General features: G+C 42.3%; 1 protein-coding gene across 1 annotated transcript in view; it reads left to right on the top strand.

Moving 5' to 3' along the window:
• The first annotated feature begins 2,797 nt into the window (after positions 1-2,797).
• LOC124550960 (poly [ADP-ribose] polymerase tankyrase-1-like) overlaps positions 2,798-19,811 on the top strand; it is a 111,279-nt gene continuing 94,265 nt past the window's right edge. Inside the window, exons 1-2 of the mRNA XM_047125775.1 lie at positions 2,798-2,816; positions 12,969-13,533. Of these exons, the coding sequence (XP_046981731.1) occupies positions 12,980-13,533 (554 nt within the window). The 5' untranslated portion in view covers positions 2,798-2,816; positions 12,969-12,979. The remainder of the gene's footprint in view (positions 2,817-12,968; positions 13,534-19,811) is intronic.

Here is a 19,811-nt window from a genome sequence, read left to right as displayed (position 1 = left end):
GACAAAGAATGGAACGTGTTTAGAACATCAATAGTCAGTAATGCCATGCAAGCATGTGGCAAAACAAAAGGCAAAGTGAAGGAGAAAGAAACAGTTGGTAGAACTTAGCAAAGAAAAAACATGAAGATTGGAAAAAGAGAGCAGAACCAAGGGCTGGTGCCAAAAGATGAGCACAAGGTGATTACACTGAAGCAGGAATACACAGAAGAAACTCCAGGCAAAGAAAGTAGTGAAAGAAGAAAAGGAGACGAGTTGCTAAATATTCACCTAGGAACTAGAGAAAGACAGCAAGGGAACCAAAAACTGTTATACAGGTTATTGAGGAGTAAAAGAACTGACATAGAAGATATGAAAGTAAATAAATGTAAATGTCGTGCGACTAGGGCCTCGCGCTGGGTAGACCATTTGCCGGGTGCAAGTCTTTCGATTTGATGCAACTTCGGTGACTAGCGCGTCAAGATATGAAAGTGACTGAAACAGAGGATGGGAATATTATCAGGTACATGGAAGGCATCAGGGAAGTGATGAAGAATTATTTTGAAAACTTACTGAAAGAAGAAAATGAACAAAAAAGTGACATCAAAATCGTTGAAGTAGAGGAAGAACAGCAGCCAATTTCTTGGACAGAAACTGAAAATGACCTAAAGCAGATGAAAGGCGGGAAGGCAGCAGGAGTGGATGAGCTGATATCAGATATGATTAAGGCAGTTGGAATTCAAGGAATACGGTGGTTACATTGGATGCTAGGGGTGATATGGAAAGAGAACAGAGTGCCAAATGATTCAAAAAAAGGGAACTATAATACCACTGCCTAAGAAAGGAAGTAAAAAGAAATGCACCAGTTTCTGCGGAATCACACTGTTATCATATTGCCTTAAGGTAATGGAAAAGATCTTCGAAAAGAGACCGAGAAAAATCCTAGAACATCAATCTGAGGAACAACAGCATGGTTTCAGAAGCAACAGAGAATGATAGATATCATTTTTTCCCTTTGTCAGTTAATGGAGAAGCACTGAGAAATAGAAAGGATCTGATAGTAGTGTTCCTGGATTTGGAAAAAGCATATGAGAGTCTACCAAGGGTTAAAATATGGGAAGTCTTGAGAAAAAAACTAATGTCCCTGAGTTATTAATTAAAGAAGTTCAGATACTGTATGAAATTTGTGAAAGCAGTGTACAAGTCGGAAGTGAAAGATCAGAATGGTTTAAGACAAAGCGAGGTGTTCAGCAAGGCAGTTTGCTTTCACCATTATTCTTCTTTACGCTTACGGTCACAATCACAAAAGAAATCAAGGAAGTAGAAAATGAGGATCTCAATGCTTTTGCTTTTGCTGATGAAATCACCATTTGGGGAGAAACAGGTGTGGAGGTTCAGAAGAGGCTAGACTACAGGAGTAGAACACACACACCTAGTAAGATCATACTGGAAGGAGAGAATGTTGAATGTATGAAAAGTTTCCAGTTTCTTGGTAGTGTCATATAAAGTAATGGAAGTGCCAAACTAGAAGTTTTAAACATAGTAGCTAAAGGATCCAGCTCCTTCCATCAAGTAGAAAACCTAATCTGAGACAAAGGAGACCTTTTAAGAGCTAAACAGACCATGTATAAAATGTATCTTCTGCCAATCATGATATCCAGTCTGGAAAAGAAGAAGAAGAAAGAAAGAACAGGAGGGACAGAGTCAGAAATGAATATGTAAGGAGAGACCTGCAGGTGACCTTAACAATGGAGGAAAGAATGAGCACTGCAAGACTGAACTGGTTAGGTCATGTGAAGCGAAAGCATCTGCCGCTAACTCCGTGTTCAGAATTTGGAGATGGAGGTACGCGTTATGCAGATCTTGGTGTCTCTTGTGTCCATCTAGAAAAGATAACCTGAAGATGCCTAAACAAGGCGAAATTCATCGTTGAAAAATAAAAAACTAAAATTGCAACCAAGACTGTTTTTAACCAACATGGAGGTACTAGGGAAAAATTGACTTGGAGCCTAGTAAGACCCAACAGACCAGAATAATGAAGCTCTCAAGAGGAGAGGAGTAATGGGGGATGCAGTGGAGAGAGAGAACAGCTATACCAAGACAGAAGACAATAGAAGCACATCATTCAAAAAGCTCCTAGAACTAATTAATTAGTTTATCCATTTATTGACCCCATTAAAAATTATTATACAGCTGGAGGCAAAGTTATTTTACACATTTTGCCTCATTCAGTGTATGACTATTAATATCTAAGACTGGTGCCAGATGTCATTATTGCTTGTTTGAAATTGCAGAATACAAGTCTTTGTGAGACTCAGACTTAAGTCTTAGCTGTGAATCACCTGCAAGCCTGTTCAGTCCTCCTATGAGCTGTGTCTTATAGGATTGAGTTGGGACTCTTGATTAGTATGATTGTGTCATAGACATACATAACAATTTTTGCAGTTCCCTTTGTAGCCATTGGAAAATAATTTATGTAGTTTAAAATCAAGAAAGGGCCCGGTGTCAATCCCTGTGGCACTACGCATTGTGTGTTCCCCAATTCTGATGTTATTTTCATGTACAAGATACATTGGAGATCCTATGCTTTCTGTTGGAGAGTTAATATTCTATCTATATTAGAGGGATGTCATTAAAGCCATAATACTTCAGTTTTCCATGTAGAATTTTGTGATTCACCCAGTTAAAGACTTTGACAAGGGCACAAAATATACTAACAAGATAATTTTATTTTTTCAGCTGGCTAGCATTTCATTTGTAAAAGTCTGTCATGCTTTCTGTGGGGAGAATCCTTTATGGACAGTAACCTGTGAGGGTGTTACCAAGTTCTGCTAAGTTAGGTGAGTTAGTATTTTATTATAGGCTGCTTTCTCAAATGCTTTTGAAAAGCCTAGGAGGAGTGCTGTAAGTCTGTAACAAGAGGTGAATGTTTAATCTCCAATTTTGTTAATGAATGCTACTACAGAATATTTAAGTTTGAGAAAATGTGCCCCAAGTTATTGATTGTTTACAAAGATAGCTTATAGGTAAACTTTGAAGGAAAATTGAGGATGGAATATTGACAATATTATGAAAAGCATAGATTGCTACTCGCCATATAGTGGAGATGTTGGGTCACAGACAAAGTACAATAAAAAGACTGCTAAACAGGTAAGCTTTTGGCCAAAAGGCCTTTTTCTGAATTAGACAAAACACACACACACACACACACACACACACACACACACACACCTGACCCTCTGGCTGTCAAGGCTAGACTGTAAATAACAGCGTATGATGGGAGAAGCAATCTGGCTGGTGGGGTATGGAATCGGCTAGGGTGGGGAGGGGGAAAGATTTATTTATTTCATTTATTTATTTTCTGTCCATATAACAAAAAGTTTTCGGACATTGTCAGGAAAATTTAGATTACATTACACATACACAGTAAAATATTTACATTTTTTCATAACAACATATGGATCAGACACATGTCTGTACACATTATTTTTCAAAAGGGCACTACAAATATATTCCTCTATAGTGTAACACAATTTAGCTTATATTTACAATAGTACAGTACACATAATACAGTGTATAATTACATTCCTTCATACCACTGATAGATCGGAGACATTGTCTATATACACTGTTTTCCAAGATGGCACTACAACTTAAAGTCCTCTATTGAGTAACAGTTTTTCTCTATTAATAATTGCTTCAGTCTACTCTTGAGCATATTTAGATTTACTTTCTTAAGTTCACATGGTAGTGCATTGTAGAAAATTGATCCCATTCTGTGTGGGCTGTGGTCCGTTGCCTTTTTATTGGTCACAATTCTATGAAAATTTTCCTTTCCCCGTGTATCATAGCTGTGTACATTACTGTTTTTCATATTAAATTCAGGATCTTGTTTCATGATCATGACTGTCTGCAGTATATACATGGAGTACACCGTAAGAATTTTATATTTTCTAAAGATGTCTCTACAAGGCTCTCTCTTCTTTACCTTCGCTACTATTCTTACTGCCTTTTTTTGTAATCTAAAATGTCTATCTATATGAACTGCTGATGCCCCACCCCATATCTCAATACCATACTGAAGGTGCGGATGAATTAACCCAAAATATATTTGCCTTAAAGTATCGTGGTATCAAGATAGCAGGGTAGGGGTGGGTGGCAGTAAAGTGCTGCTTTGTGGGAGCAGCAGGGATGAGCTGGGAGAGGGTAGGGCAGCTACGTGCAGTTGTGAGGTTAGATGTAGGATTGGGGGTAAGGTGGGGGTGGCAACAAAGGAGAGAAGTAAAAAGACTGTGGGTGTGTTGGTGGAATAGAAGGCTGTGTAGTGCTGGAGTGGAAACAGGGAAGGCAATAGGTGAGTAATGAAGGAAGTGACTAATGAAGGATGAGGCAAGGAGGGTTACGGGAATGTAGCATATGTTGAAGGGAGAGTTCCCTCCTGCGCAGTTCAGAAAAGCTGGTGTTTTGTGGGAAGGATCTGGATGGCGCAGGATGTGAAGCAGTCATTCAAATGACAAAGCTGGTGTTAGCCAGCGTGCTGGGCAACTCGGTGGTCCAGCTGTTTCTTGGACACAATTTGTCAATGGCTGACAGTTTTTTGGCCTTGTCATGCCTACATGGAAAGCAGCAGAGTGCTTGCAAGGTGGCTTGTATATTACATGACTGGTTTCACGGGTAGCCCTAGCTTTGATGGATAGGTGGTACTTGTGACCAGACTGGAGTAGGTGGTGGTGGTGGTGGTGGTGGTGGTGGGAGGGCATACGAGATAGGTCTTGCATCTAGGTCATATTACAAGGATATGAGCCATGACACAAGAAGTTGTTAGCAGGGGTTGACTGGGGATGCATGAGGATATTGTTATTGTTCTTGTTATTTATTGAGCATCCATTTTATCATATACAATGATATAGGAGTTGTCATGTTACATTATATGAGTTTGTAATTACACAGTAAATTAATAACAGGCCTACGGTGGTAAAACATATATAAATATATATCTCGTGTAGTGCATAGTAGAGAATAACAAAACAAACAATAATTAATTATTTGTAGTGCATACTATTTTCATACATTTGTTTTTTATATATGACTTATCATTATCATTGACCACTACAGTAGAGAATAACAGAACAAACAATAATTAATTAATTACAGTGTGTACAGGCAGACTATTTTCATACATTTGTTCAAATATGAATTATCATTATCATTGACCACTATGTCCTGAAATCCATGTAATCTGTAACACTGTAAAAACATTCTCTTAATAACATTTTTTAAGCTCATTTTTAAAAATATAAAACTTTTCTATCTTTTTGATGCTTAATGGAAGAGCACTAAAAAGGATTTTGCGGTGATATGTTCCACTTTTGTGATATTGGGCTGTTTTGTGTGTTTCTCTGTGGAAATCATTCCTGTGTCTTGTTGGGTAGTCATGTCACTCACTATTTAAAGAAGAAAATTCGGGGTGAGATTTGAAAAAGCAGATACTTTCATATATATATATAAAGGTGGAAGAGACATTATTTGAAATTCTTTGAAAATTTCCCTGCAGGGCTCTCTTGGTGCAGCCCCTTTCATTATTCTTAATGCTCATTTTGGAATAATGAATGACCGGTTTGCCAGACTTGAATTACCCCAAAATAAGACACCATACCGCAATAGACTATGCATAAGAGCATAATAAGCACATATTACTGTTTTTTCACTGCAGCAGTTTTTCAGCATTCTGAGTATGTAGCAGCATTTACTTAGCTTTTTATTGAGCAATTCAATATGTTTATCCCACTTTAGATGCTCATCTAGCCAGATACCTAAAATTTTTGTGCTTGAAGTTTGTAAAATCTTCTGTTCACCAAGTTTCCAAGTTATATTGGGCTTCACTTTATTCGATACGTGGCTGAAATTCATCCATACTGTTTTTTCTCATTTACAAATAAACAGTTATCTCTAAACCATTTCCCTGCTTCTTCTTTTGTTATTTCTACTTTGTGTTGCAAGTCAGTCTCATTTTGAGCTTTAATAAAAAGACTTTTATCGTCCGCATACAGTACAGCATTAGCTAGTGTTAAACAGTTTAGTAGGTCATTTATTGTGTAGATTTGGTGGGCAGTGGAACATCACTATGAGAAGGGTGGAAAGGATAATGGGCAGAACATTTCTTATTTTAAGCCATGACAAGAGGTAGTCAAAACTCGGTGTAGAATGTGATTCAGTTGCTCCAGTCCAGAGTAGTGCTGAGTCACAAGGGGAATGCGCCTCTGTGGCCAGACGGTGAGACTTCGGAGGGTAGTGGCTGACTGGAGAGATAAGGTGTGGGAGATGTGCTTTTGCACAAAGTGGGGCAATAATTGTGGTCTGTGAAGGCCTCGGCGATCCTCGGTGTATTTTGAGAGAGACTGCTCGTCACTACAGATGTGATGCCACAGGTGGCTAGGCAGTATGGAAGGTACTTCTTGGTATGGAATGAATGGCAGCTGTCGAAGTGGAAGTATTGCTGGTGGTTGTAACATTTGATGTGGACGGAGATACTGACATAGCCTCCTTTGATTTAGAGGTCAACATTGAGGGAGGTGGCTTGTTGGGTTGAGGAGGACCAGGTGGAGCAAATCGGGGAAAGGTGTTGAGAGGTTACGGAGGAATATGGATACGGTGTTCTCGCCCTCGATCTAGATCCCGAAGATTTCATCAGTGAATCTGAACAAGAAGAGGGGTTTGGTGTTTTTGGCAGGAAGGATTACACTAGATGGCCCACGAGTAGATTAGCATAGTATGGTGCCGTGCGGATACCTATTGCCATACTCCAGATTTGTTTAGAGGTGATGCTTTCGAAGGAGAAGTAACTGTAGATGAGGTTATAGTTGGTTGTGGTGACGAGGAAGGAGGTTGTAGGTTGGGAATCCTTCGGACATTGGAAAATGTAGTGCTCAATAATGGCAAGGCCGTGCGCATTAGGAATGGTAGTGCAAAGGGCGGTGTCATTAATAGTGACAAGCAGGGCGCCATGTAGTAAAGGAACAGGAACTGTGGAGAGTCGGTGGTTGGTGTCTCTTACAGGTAGGTTGTGGATAAAAGGCTGAAGGTGTTTAGAAGAGCAGAGATTCAGTGGGGACAAGATAACCAGCCACAATGGGGTGGTTGGGTTTCTAAACTTAAGAAGCATGCAGGAAGTAGGCGTGTGGGGAGTGGTAGGGGTGAGCAGAGAAATGGACTTCAGGGAGATGTTCTGGGATGGGCCTATGAGGAGAGACTGCTGGATTTCTGAAATAGGATCACTGTGTCAGTGACAAATCTGACAGCTGGTGGAGTCCTTCTGCCTAGTAATCCCTGCGGTTCACAACAACGGTAGTGGAGCCATCATCAGGTAGGATTATAAGATGGGGATCAGTTTTTAGGTGTGAATTGCAATTCTTTCTGTGGATAGAAGGTTAGCTTGCATGTTGAGGGATTTGAGGAATGATTGTGAGGCGAGGTTCGAGGTTAAGAAATTTGAAAAGTTAATGGGGCAGTAGGGGTGGGTCATGGTAGGATGGAGGAGTGAACTAATCAGGCAGGGCTCAACACTGGTTGGTTGAGTCTGAGATATGGTTGGTGGTGAAAAAATGTTTCTGATGTAGGGACTGGGAGAAGGAGTGGAGGTCTTTAACAAGACTTGCATGACTGAGTTTTAGAGTGGGGCAAAAGGTAAGGCCTTTGGGAAAGATTGATACTTTTGTTGGACTAAGGCTTTTGGAGGAAAGGTTCATGATTGTGTTTGACAACTGCATAGATTCTGGATGGTGGTGGGAGGGAGTTTTTGAGTATGGGGTAAATGTAGTAGGTCAGCGAAGCAAGGTTTGTCGGCTGTGAGGGGATGTTGGGGAGATTTGGAGGCTGTTGTAGAGATGGTGTATAGTAGTAGTCCGGGGTGAGAGTAATTAGTGAAGAGGTTGGGAAGTTTTTTGAGATGACATTGTGCATGCTCCTCTAGATCCTGGAGATGTAAGAGATGCAATCCAGGAATTTGGGACTGCAAAGCAGGAAAGTTTTATGGATGGAGAGGAGATATTGCAAGGAGGTTTGGGCCATGGTTTTTCAGGACTGAGTTGGTGAGGGTTAAGGACTGCTGGAATCTGAACAGATTGAGGTCACTGTGAAAGGAGGGGTTGAAACTGGAGATGGGAAATTCGATGGTAAGGTCACTTGGAAATGTGGATTCCATGAGCCAAGTGACAATGCAGGAACAATATGTGGGACTGGGTTCTTAATAGGAATAAGGAAACATTTCTGTATTGGTTTAAATGGAAGGAGCAAAGATCCATGGTGGAGGATGAGGATAAAAATATATTAGTAACATAGAAATACGTACAAAAGAATTCGCAAAAATATGCCAAAATGCAAGGGAAACATCACAAAAGGGACAGAATGAATGAAGTATGAGGAAATAAGATGAAACCTGAGGGAGTAGGCTGATAGTGAAACTGAAAGTGATGTGAAAACACAATGAGATCAAAGATAAAAGTAAATATAAAGCTTATATTTTGGGTTGCAGGTTGGTGGGCGGATATGACAGCTGCCATTTATTCCATACTATGAAGTCGCGTCCATATAGCCTAGCCACCCAGAGCGATGAAGAAGAGAAATTCATCTGTGGTGAAATTATGCCTTAAGGATCAAGTTGAACAGCTTAACACTTTCTTCAGTGTGGCTGTGCATGATATCCATGCAGTATGTGACACACTGTACATTGTTTGGATGCCTTATACACTCACATATTAATTAATAAAGTGCAGCCCATAGCCTAAAATCCTTTTGAATTCATGTATTTTTGAGGGAAAGTTGCAACAGTGATTCCAGCTCACACAAAATAATGAAGGCAGTGATCAAATGGATAACAGAAAGAAAGGTATTCATGTGGGTTCCTTTGTTGTTAAGTTTGGAACCAAAGAAGTAAAATAAACACTTCATAGAACGAGTTATAACAGTAGACATTGCTGAACAAGAAATGATCTTTCTAAAGAATGGCACAGACAATAAATTTGCGATTTAAGCTGATAATACTCTCTGAGTGCCAAGGTCTGATATTGATCTAGTGTTGTATGTATATACCTGATACTGACCTTGAACAAAGATTCTCATTCCCTTGCGCAGCAATCAGTGTTATTTCATAGGCTTGAATATTTTCATTAATATTCAAATTAAAACACATTAAAATGAAACTGTTTTACTCTAGTTCTACTTTGTCATCATGACTGTCCCATAACTGATGGTAGTAAAAGAATATTATTGCACATCGAATTACTGGCTAAACGTATAAAGCACAAAAAATTTCACAGTCTAGAGTGTAATTTTACAGATTTTGATACTGTGTTACCACAGATAGATTGTATATCCTGTCGTAGTCCAGTTCAATCACACACCTATTTTCACTTATTTACAGAGTACTGAATAAGATTTCTGTAATTTTATTTTACTAAAATTATATTTAGGCTAATAACGTTTTATGGTCACAGAAAGAGTATCTGCTTCAGTATAAATTAAATTTTGTAATGTATAACATATTAAAATGTTAAACAAATGTCTCATTTCATCACATGGAATCCCCATAACTCATGTGTTATTGAAATGTCCACATAAATAATTCAAACATATTAATTTTCATTTAACTAGTATTGACAAGTTATTATTTCCCACCACACTGTTGAAACTTTCAAGACCAGAAGTTTGAGATTTCTTATAATGCTGTGACTTTATTGAGTACTTGGTAATTTTTGTAATTCTGCCAGACATATCAATGGATCGGTCAGTATAATTATATATACGTCTAGTGAGGTCCACAGGCACAGTGCAGAAGGATACTTTGGCCAGCTCCAGATTTTGTTGCAGAACACCCATGGCAGATTCAAGGCCTGCTGCAGACCACCACAGTCTCACTTGCCACAACTAGCCTATTGACGATGACTCTGCCTTATGTGTTTTCACCTAGACTGTGATTTAGGCCTGTTGTTAGTTGTTACCTGCTGTTGACATATGGCTTGCACACAGGCTTGCCTGTCTACATACTACGGTACTGTCTTCACTCACCATTCATCCGACAGTTCCGTTATTCAGTGTACAAGCCAGCATACGAGAGCAATGAGAACACGATTCGTATTTGAATGCTTCTCAGTTGAACCTATGTGTAGTTTTCTTCTGCACGAAATGGTGAGTTACATGAAAAGCTTCTGGAGTGCTGTGTTGGCCAATAGGTATACATCTGCAGGAGCTTTTGTTGTGCGTATGTCCAGAAAAGTCAGGCACATGTCACTTTCTGTGACATGTTTCTAAATAAAATCTGAGTTGTTGAAGAAGCTGATTTACAGGTATCGCCCACCAGACTCATCTCCTGATGTAACCGAAAACATCAGAGAAAACCTCAGGTCACTTGTACCTAAGTTCCCCAATCGTACAGTAATCATTGGCAAAGACTTATAATCGTTTGAAAATTAATAGGGAAAATTATGGTTTTATTAGTGGTGGCATGATAAGACATCATGTGAAACTTTACTAAATGCTGTCTCTGAAAACTACCTAGAACAGATAGATAGGAACCCATTAGATATATTGGATCTAATAGCAACAAATAGTCCTGACCTCTTTGAGGATGTCCACGCAGTTGTGGCATCAGTGGTTACCAAAGTACAAAGGACAAATAAAACAAGCATATGTTCAATAAATTAGATAAAAAATCAGTTATGTCATATCTCAATGAAGAGTGTGAAACTTTCAGCACAGGTTGGGAACATGTAGAGGAACTCTGGCTCAAGTTTGAAAGAATAGTTGGCCACACACTGGATAGATATGTACTCCATAGAACAGTTCATAATGTGAGAGAACCTCCACTGTATACAGTCACGGTAAAGAAAATTCTAAAGGAACAGAGATTACTGCATAATATGTGTAGGGCCTAAAACAATGTGTAGGGCTGTAGATAGACAGATGTAGAATGAAATATGTTCGGCTGTCAAGGGAGCAATGCATCATGCTTTCAATGATTACCTTAGCAGAAAATTGTCAAACGACATTTCACAAAATCCAGACAAATTCTGGTCTTATGTAAAAGCTGTTAGTGGCACCAAAGTTAGGGTCCAGTTTGCTAGTGAGGGAGACAGGAACTGAAACTTAGGGTGGCAAAGCATAATCTGAAATTCTTAACTCCATTTTCAAATGTTCCCTTACAAAGGAAAACTGAGGAGAATTGCCCATTTAATCCTCATACCTCTGAAAAGATGAATGAACTAAGTATTAGTGTCAGTGGTGTTGAGAAACAGCTGAAATCATTAAAACTGAACAAAGCTCCAGGCCCCAATGGAATCCCTATCAGATTCTATACTGAATTTGCAGCTGAGTTAGCCCTCTCCTAGCTATAATCCATCAAAGATTCCTCAAAAAACTGTACCCAGTTGTTGGAAAAAGATACAGGTCACACCCATCTCCAAGAAAGGTAGTAGATGTGATCCACAAAACTACCATTCAATATCCTTGTCATTGATTTGTTGTAGAATCTTAGAATATATTCTGAGCTCAAACATAATGGGGTATATTCAACAGAACGACCTCCTCAATGCCAACAGGCATGGACTTTGAAAGCATTGATCATGTGAAACCCATCTCATCCTTTTCACACTTGACATTCTGAAAGCTGTGGATCAAGGCAATCAGGTAGATGCAGTATTTCTTGATTTCCAAAAAGCATTTGACTCAGTACCACACCGAAGCTTATTGTCAGAAGTACAATAATATGAGGTATGAAGTGAAATTTGTGATTGGACTGAGGACCTCTTGGTAGAGAGGATGCAACTTGTTATCTTGGCTGGAGAGTCATCATCAGAAGTAAAAGAAACTTTGGATGTGGCCCAGAGAAGTGTCTTCTGACCTAAGCTGTTCATGTTGTATATTAATGACCTTGTAGTCAATATAATAGTAAAATCAGGCTTTTGGTAGATGATGCAGTTACCTATAGTGAAGTACTATCTGAGAGAATCTGCATAAATATTCAGTCAGATATCGATAAGATTTCAACATGGTGCAGAGATTGGCAACTTGTTCTAAATGTTCAAAAATGTAAAATTTTGCACTTCACAAAACGAAGAAACATAATGACCTATGACTATAATATCAATGAGTCACTGTTGGAATTGGCCAACTCGTACAAATACCTGGTGTAACACTTTGTAGGGATATGAAATGGAAGGATCACATAGGTTCAGTCGTGGGTAAAGCAGGTGGTACAATTCAGTTTATTGGTAGGATATTGGGGAGGTGCAATCAGTGTACAAAAGATATCGCTTACAAGTCACCCGTGCAACTCGTCCTAGAATATTGCTCAAGTGTGTGGGACCCATACCAATAGGACTAATATGAGATATTGAACATATACAGAGAAGGGCAGCACGAATGGTCACAGGTTTGTTTGATGCATGGGAGTGTGTCACAGAGATACTGAAGGAACTGAACTGGAAGACTCTTGAGGATAAACTATCCTGAGAAAGTCAATTAACAAAGTTTCAAGAACTGGCGTTAAGTGATTACTCTAGGGATATACTACACTGAGAAAGTCAATTAACAAAGTTTCAAGAACTGGCGTTAAGTGATTACTCTAGGGATATACTATAACCCCCTACGTATCCCGTCACAGAGGGATCGTGAGGATAAGATTAGAATAATTACTGCATGCACAATGACATTCAAACAATCATTCTTCCCACGTTCTATAAGTGAATGGAAAACAACTGGTACAATAGAATTTACTGTTGCTGTGTACCACACAGCAGTTTGCAGAGTATAGATGTAGATTTAGGTATCAATACATTTGATATCGAAATAGAAGTATTGGTGCTTAACTCCTGTAAGTTATATTGGAATGTCCCTAGTGAGTTTCAACCCTTCAACTTGTTAACATGAGCTTGTGTTTTTAGGGGTTCAACTTTTTAAGGACAAATAACAGCATAATCTTTGTGTGTTTGGTGTTTCAGGTTCAGCAAAGATGTCTGCGTTAAAAAAGAATCCAAACACTCAGACGTGTGACTTTGGCGGTCTGCTGGAGGCCAGAGATGTGGCGCTCATAACTTTGGTAGTGGGAGAAACACACCTGGTGGTACACAGGTCTGTCTTGGTGGCCAAAAGCCCAGTGTTCGCTGCAATGCTGACCCACGACACAGTGGAGGCCAGCAGCAGTCGCATCGTCGTCACAGACGTCGAGCCAAAGGTGCTGCAGCAGCTGCTGCTGTTTATGTACAAGGACTGTGTTCCTCAGCTTTGCAGTATGGCAACACAGCTCTTGGTGGTTGCAGACAAATATTGCGTTCTCGACTTGAAGGCACAGTGCGAACTACAGCTGGTCATAGATCTGGCTGTGGAGAATGTCGTGTCGAGTGCATTGCTCGCATTGCGCCATTCCTGCCCACGTTTGAAGGAAACTGCTGGGCACTTCCTTAAGGCTAACCTCACCAGGGTGATGGACACAGAAGGATGGGCAGAGGCAGTACGAAACAACCCAGAAGAATTCATGGAACTCAGTCGCCTGCTCGCTTCGACCAGGTTTGTGACTGTCATAAAAGACAGCCTGAGAAAAATTACCGACATCTGTACTGTATTAATCACTATAAAATGTGCTGCAGGATGTACTCTTTACTGAACAGTAAGTTAGGGATTTCGATTTTCATTTCCAGGAGCATTTTTATTATACGGTAGGTAGTAAGTGGTACTAGGTGTCAGTATTTGTGACTGTCTGTCATATTCCATTTGTAAATGGTGTGAGGAAACAGTTACAGGGGACAACTTTTCTCTCTCATATTTATTTCCCATTATTCTTGTGCAAGACATTTCATATGGTTGCAGCAAAATTTTTGCACAGTTTTCTTCACACAAAAAACTAGCTTCCTAGACATATATACCTCATACAGTGTAGGCTTTCACAGCTGGTACTGACTCCACTTAAAACTTCCAGGTCAATAAGCCTCAGTTGGTGTATAAAACATTTCATCTCCAACTGCAGGAGACATTTAAAGGTGAAACAGCAAACTGCAGCAGGAACTTGAGGGAGCACCGAATGTATAAGCAGTTTAAAGGGTACCACAGTCCATCATGTGACATAGGTTAAGAGATTATCTCTGGTAAAGCCAACATTCTTGATTGAAAGTAATCAATTGCCATTCTTACAGTGCAACATAACATCCACATTTATGTAATTAAACACCTTCCTCTGTTCTGTTAAAATTATTAGATTGTTTATAAATCTCAATAGCCTCTCTATACACACATGCATGATAATGCAATTTTTTCGATATGACATTCGTCTCACTGAATTTTATTTCGTGATTACGCTCTTGGTAAACATCCAAACATGACTCATGATCTGCCCTCACAGCTTTACTTTTACTTTTCCAGGAAGTTTTGGACTAGTGAGCACTCCACTGCAGAGTTGACATTCATTCTTAAAACAGTTCCCTAGACTGTGGTTGGGCCATTTCTCCACAATATCCTTCCTTCTAAGAGTGCTAGTTCCATAATATATGCAGAAAAAGTTTCTGTGAAGTTAGGGAGGTACTGACTGGTGATTCCCAGACTGGCACTCTTTTAATTTGCAGGGAGTTAAATTTGTTTTCATGGGAACTTAAAGTTTGGTATTCTGTGACTCTTTACATCTTGTCTCTAAAATATTATCCTGTTTTATGGAGATTACAAGGATAATCCCAAAAGTGAGGTCTCCTATTTTTTTGTAAGTACATAGACCTGTTTATTTCTACAATGGTTTACATCAGTTTACAGCTTGAACATTTAGCTATTTTTCAACATGATCACCATTTCTATCGATGCATTTCTGTAGGCAGTTTTCGTATGGCCATGCCATATCAGCTCGCCACCATGCTGTTCAGAAAGTTGTGAACCTCTTCTTTCACCTCGTCGTCTGAGCTGAATCGCTGTGACTACAATTAACTCTGACAGGTACTGTGAGACTCTGAAAAAACTCAAACGGGCAATTCAGAACCAAAGAAGAGGAATGTTGAGCAAGGGCATACACATTCTCCATGACAACACTTGCCCACACATTGCTCAGCAAACCGTTGCTCTCCTGCAACAGTTTCAGTGGAACATTATCACCCACCCACCCTATAGTCCTGACTTGGCGCCCAGTGACTATCACTTATTCCCCAGGTTAAAAGAACATTTGGCTGGAAAGTGATTCAGCTCTGACGACAAGGTGAAGTAAGAGGGTAGAGCAGAGATTCTCTCAGTGTAGGCACAGTAACCGGCCACAATGGGGCATCCTGGGTGGTTAGGTTTATGGGCTTTAGGAAGCATGTAGAAGGTAGGAGTGCAGGGAGTGGGAGAGGTGAGTAGAGAGATGGACTCTGGGGAGAGGTTCTGGGATGGGCCTAAAGATTTGAGTAGCAACTGGAGATCCTGCTGGAGTTCTGGATTGGGGTGGTGGTGGTGGTTGTTGGGATGTTTAAGGGGGACTAAACAGCTAAGGTCATCAGTCCCCCATTCCAAAAACAAGCGAGACAAAGTCGCAGAGCAGATAAAACCCCAAGGGGAAGGAGACTGCCCCCCCCCCCCCCCAGGTGCTAAAGAACACAAATTAGGCAACGAACACTACAGAAAAGAAGAGTACAGACGAACACCAGACAGAAAGAAATAGAAGAAAAGAAGATGGCCGGAGACTGGTTGACTGACCACGACAACAGAAAAGGGAAAGAGTCAACCATCTGATGAGACACCAAAACAGCAACAAATATGGAGAGACGCGAGGACAAAAGACACAGAAACGGAAAAGTGCAGGACCCCCCTAAATGGATCCATAAAAAGGACTAGCACGGATAAAATGTAAAACATTGTCAGCCATGGGGGCATCGTCGCATAAAATCAAAGGCAAGGTGCCCGGGAAATTAAAAGACTGCCGAAGGGTGCGCAGTTGGGGACACTCCAATAAAATGTGGGCGACCGTCAGCCGGGACCCACACCGACACAGGGGGGGATCCTCCTGATGCAAAAGATGGCCGTGCGTCAGGTATGTATGGCCGATGCGGAGCCGGCTCAGGATAACAGTCCCTGCGAGAAGACCGCAGGGAGGAGCGCCACACATCGGTCGTCTCCTTGACAGCCCGCAGTTTATTAGGCATTGTCAAGCCTCGCCACTCAGCAGACCACACCCCAAGCACCTTACGGCGCAACACCAGCTGCTGATCGGGAGCCGTGAGGCCGATCTCCAAAGCTGGGACGTCGAGCGCCCCTTTGGCCAGCCTGTCAACACGTTCGTTCTCCGGGATGCCAACATGACCTGGCGTCCAAACCAAGACCACCGAACGACCAGAACGGGCAATGGCGGAAACAGACTCCTCAATAGAGGACACCAGAGGAGAAGAGGGATAGCAGCGGTCGATGGCCTGAAGGCTGCTCAGGGAGTCACTGCAGATGACGATGGACCTACCTGAGCAGAAACGCATATGCTCAAGAGCGCGCAAGATGGCCACCAGCTCTGCAGTAAAAATACTGCAGCCAGCCGGCAAGGAGCGTTGCTCAACATGGGCAGCATGAGCAAAAGCGTAGGCAGTGCGACCATCAACCAGGGAACCATCAGTGTAGACAGGCTCACAGCCCGGAAATGATTCGAGGATCGCAAGAAAACGGCGACGGAGGGCCACAGGTGGAACCGAGTCCTTAGGTCCCTGTGCCAAATCCAGACGGACGGACGGCCGGGACAAACACCAGGGAGGCGTAGGTGTACGGACCCGGAAGGGAGGCAGAAGAGGGAATGACCCCAGTTCTGACAGCAGGGACTGGACACGGACAGCTACGGAAAGCCCAGACCTAGGTCGCCGTTCGGGCAGATGGAGGACCATGGCAGGGAAAAGCAGGCGACGATTGGGATGGTCTGGCGAGCAATGCACGTGGACAGCATAGTCGGCGAGCAGTCGATGGCGGCGAATCCGCAGTGGGGGAACCCCGGCCTCCACCAGTAGACTATCTATGGGGCTGGTACGAAAAGCGCCAGTTGCAAGCCGAACCCCACAGTGGTGTATGGGGTCTAACAACTTCAACACTGAGGGTGATGCAGACCCATAGGCCAGGCACCCGTAATCAGGCCGGGACTGCACAAGGGCTCTGTACAATCGCAGCAGCGTGCAGCGATCTGCACCCCAAGACGTGTGGCTAAGGCAGCGGAGGGCATTGAGGTGCCGCCAGCATTTTTGCTTCAGCTGAGTAACATGAGGAACCCATGTGAGCCGGGCATCAAACACGAGTCCCAAGAAGCGGCAAGTGTCCACCACTTCAAGCAGGTGGCCGTCAAGGTAAAGTTCAGGATGAGGGTGGACCGTCCGACGCCTGCAGAAGTGCATAACTCGAGTCTTGGCTGCAGAGAACTGAAAACCATGAGTCAGAGCCCATGATGCTGCCTTGCGAACGGCGACTTGCAGCCTGCGGTCGGCGACTCCCGTAGTCGTGGAGCTAAATGAGATGCAGAAGTCGTCGGCATACAAAGAAGGAGACACCGACGACCCCACTGCTGCAGCCAGACCATTAATGGCCACTAGAAATAAGGAGACGCTCAACACTGAGCCCTGCGGGACCCCATTTTCCTGTATATAAGATGAACTAGAGGTGGCACCGACTTGCACCCGGAAAGAGCGGCGCAATAAAAAGGTTTGAAGAAAAGGCGGGAGCCGACCACGAAGACCCCACTCATGCAACGTGGCAAGGATGTGATGCCGCCATGTGGTGTCATACGCCTTCCGCAGATCGAAAAATACAGCAACGAGATGCTGACGTCGGGCAAAGGCCGTACGGACTGCAGATTCCAGCCGCAACAAATTGTCCGTGGCAGACCGGCCCCGACGGAAGCCACCCTGGGATGGAGCGAGGAGACCGCGCGACTCAAGGACCCAACACAAACGCCGCCCCACCATACGTTCGAGCAATTTGCACAAAACGTTGGTGAGGGTAATGGGACGATAGCTGTCCACCGCCAGTGGGTCCGCACCGGGCTTCAAGATGGGGATTGGGGTTACTGTGGCAAGGTTTGTAGATGGAAATATCTGACAGCTCACAAGAGTCCTTCCGCCAGGTAATCCTTGTGGTTCAAAACAACAGTGGTGGAGCCTTTGTCCACAGGTAGGATTATAAGGTTGGGATCAGTTTTTAGATTGTGGACTGTGGTTCTTTCTGTGTATGTAAGGTTAGTTTGCATGCTGAGGAAATTGGGGAATTATGGTGAGACAAGGTTCAAGGTTAAGAAATTCTGAAAAGTTAACGAGGTGATTTGGGGACAGTGGCGGTGGATCACAGTTGGATGGAAGAGTGAACTGAGTTAGTTAGGATTCAATATTGGTCTTTGATTGAGTCTGATGGGTAGGGTTGATGGCGAAAAAGTATTTCCACTGTATAGACTGGGAGAAGGAGAGAAGATCTTTTAGCAAGTCCTGCATGATTGCATTTAGGATTGGGGCAAAAGGTGAGGCCTTTGGAAAGGATTGATAATTCTGTGGCACTAAGGCTTCTGAAGGAAAGGTTCATGACTGTGTTACGGGTCTGTTTGGATTCTGGATTCTGTGTGGTGGCAGTTTTGGAAGGTGGGGTATGTGTAGTAGGTCAGCTATGAGGGGCCGTGGGGGAGATTTGGAGGTTGTTGTAGAAGTGGTGGGCAGTGGTACTCCAAGGCGGGAGTAGGAGCTGAGCAGGATTGAGAGCTTTTTGAAGTGGTGTTGTGCATGTTGCTCAAGTTCCTCCAGGGCAAGAATTTTGATGTGTGTTATGGGTTTCAGGAATTTGAGATTGTATAGCAGGAGAATTTTGTGGATGGATAGAAGGCACTGCAATAAGGTTTGGGCTTGGTTGATGTGGCTTTGCAGGACTGTGTTGGTGAGGGCTAAGGATTGGCGGAATCTGAAAAGGTGGAGGTCATTGTGGAAGGGAGGGTTGACAGCCAAAGATGGGTAATTTGATGGTAAGGCCATTTTGGGGGATTGCACAAGCCAAGCAACAATGCAGGAATAGTATGTGGGACTGGTATGTGGTTGGCATAAGGAAATTTTTCTGTATTGATGCAGATGGAAGGAGCAAGGATTCATGGTGGTGGGAAAAATGCGAAAAATCACTGAAATAATGTAGAATTACATCTGATAAAGCTCACAGAAATGCACCAAATACAATTCACGAAAAGGAGGGAGTCGATGATAGCAAAAGGTGAAAACTCACTAAAATTCATGAGAAGTCACAAGGATCAAAGTGGAGAATAAATAATAAAAAACTATGTATTACTGTGAGTAGCAGGTTTGAGGATGGATTAGTGTGAAGAAGGGGGACGGCAATGTGACAGGATGAGGTGGAATTAGTGGGTGCAGACTGGGGTAGAATAGAGAAAGAGTTGGGGGTGGGGAGGGTTTCATAGAATGAGATATAAGATCATGTGGCACCGCAAAGGTGTGGGAAATAGCTTGTGAAAATACAGGAGACTGAGGCGGGAAGAGTGATTAATTGAAAAGTATAGGATTAATTACATCAGTGGGAGTAATGTGGGACATAAGACGCTGCACCAACAATCAGAGTGGTCTTGTAGCTGTCTGTTGTGCACAGCCGAAACGGTTGATACAGTGTGGCTCAGAAGTAGAGCATGCAGTGTGGTTTGTAGGCTACAAGAGAAACACAGGGAAGAAGAGAAAGAAGGACGGACACTGAGTAGTGGCACGAAAGAAAATAGTAGCAAAGAAAAACAGCACTGGGTTACGATCGAAGAAAAGCCATCAGGAAAAAATCAAACAGTGGAAAATCCAGGATGGAATGCAACAATATTATGAAAAGGAAAGTTGCTACTCACC

This window comes from Schistocerca americana, chromosome 9 (assembly GCF_021461395.2).
Source record: "Schistocerca americana isolate TAMUIC-IGC-003095 chromosome 9, iqSchAmer2.1, whole genome shotgun sequence".
Lineage (NCBI taxonomy): Eukaryota > Metazoa > Arthropoda > Insecta > Orthoptera > Acrididae > Schistocerca > Schistocerca americana.
This window is presented reverse-complemented; position numbering and strand designations above follow the sequence as displayed.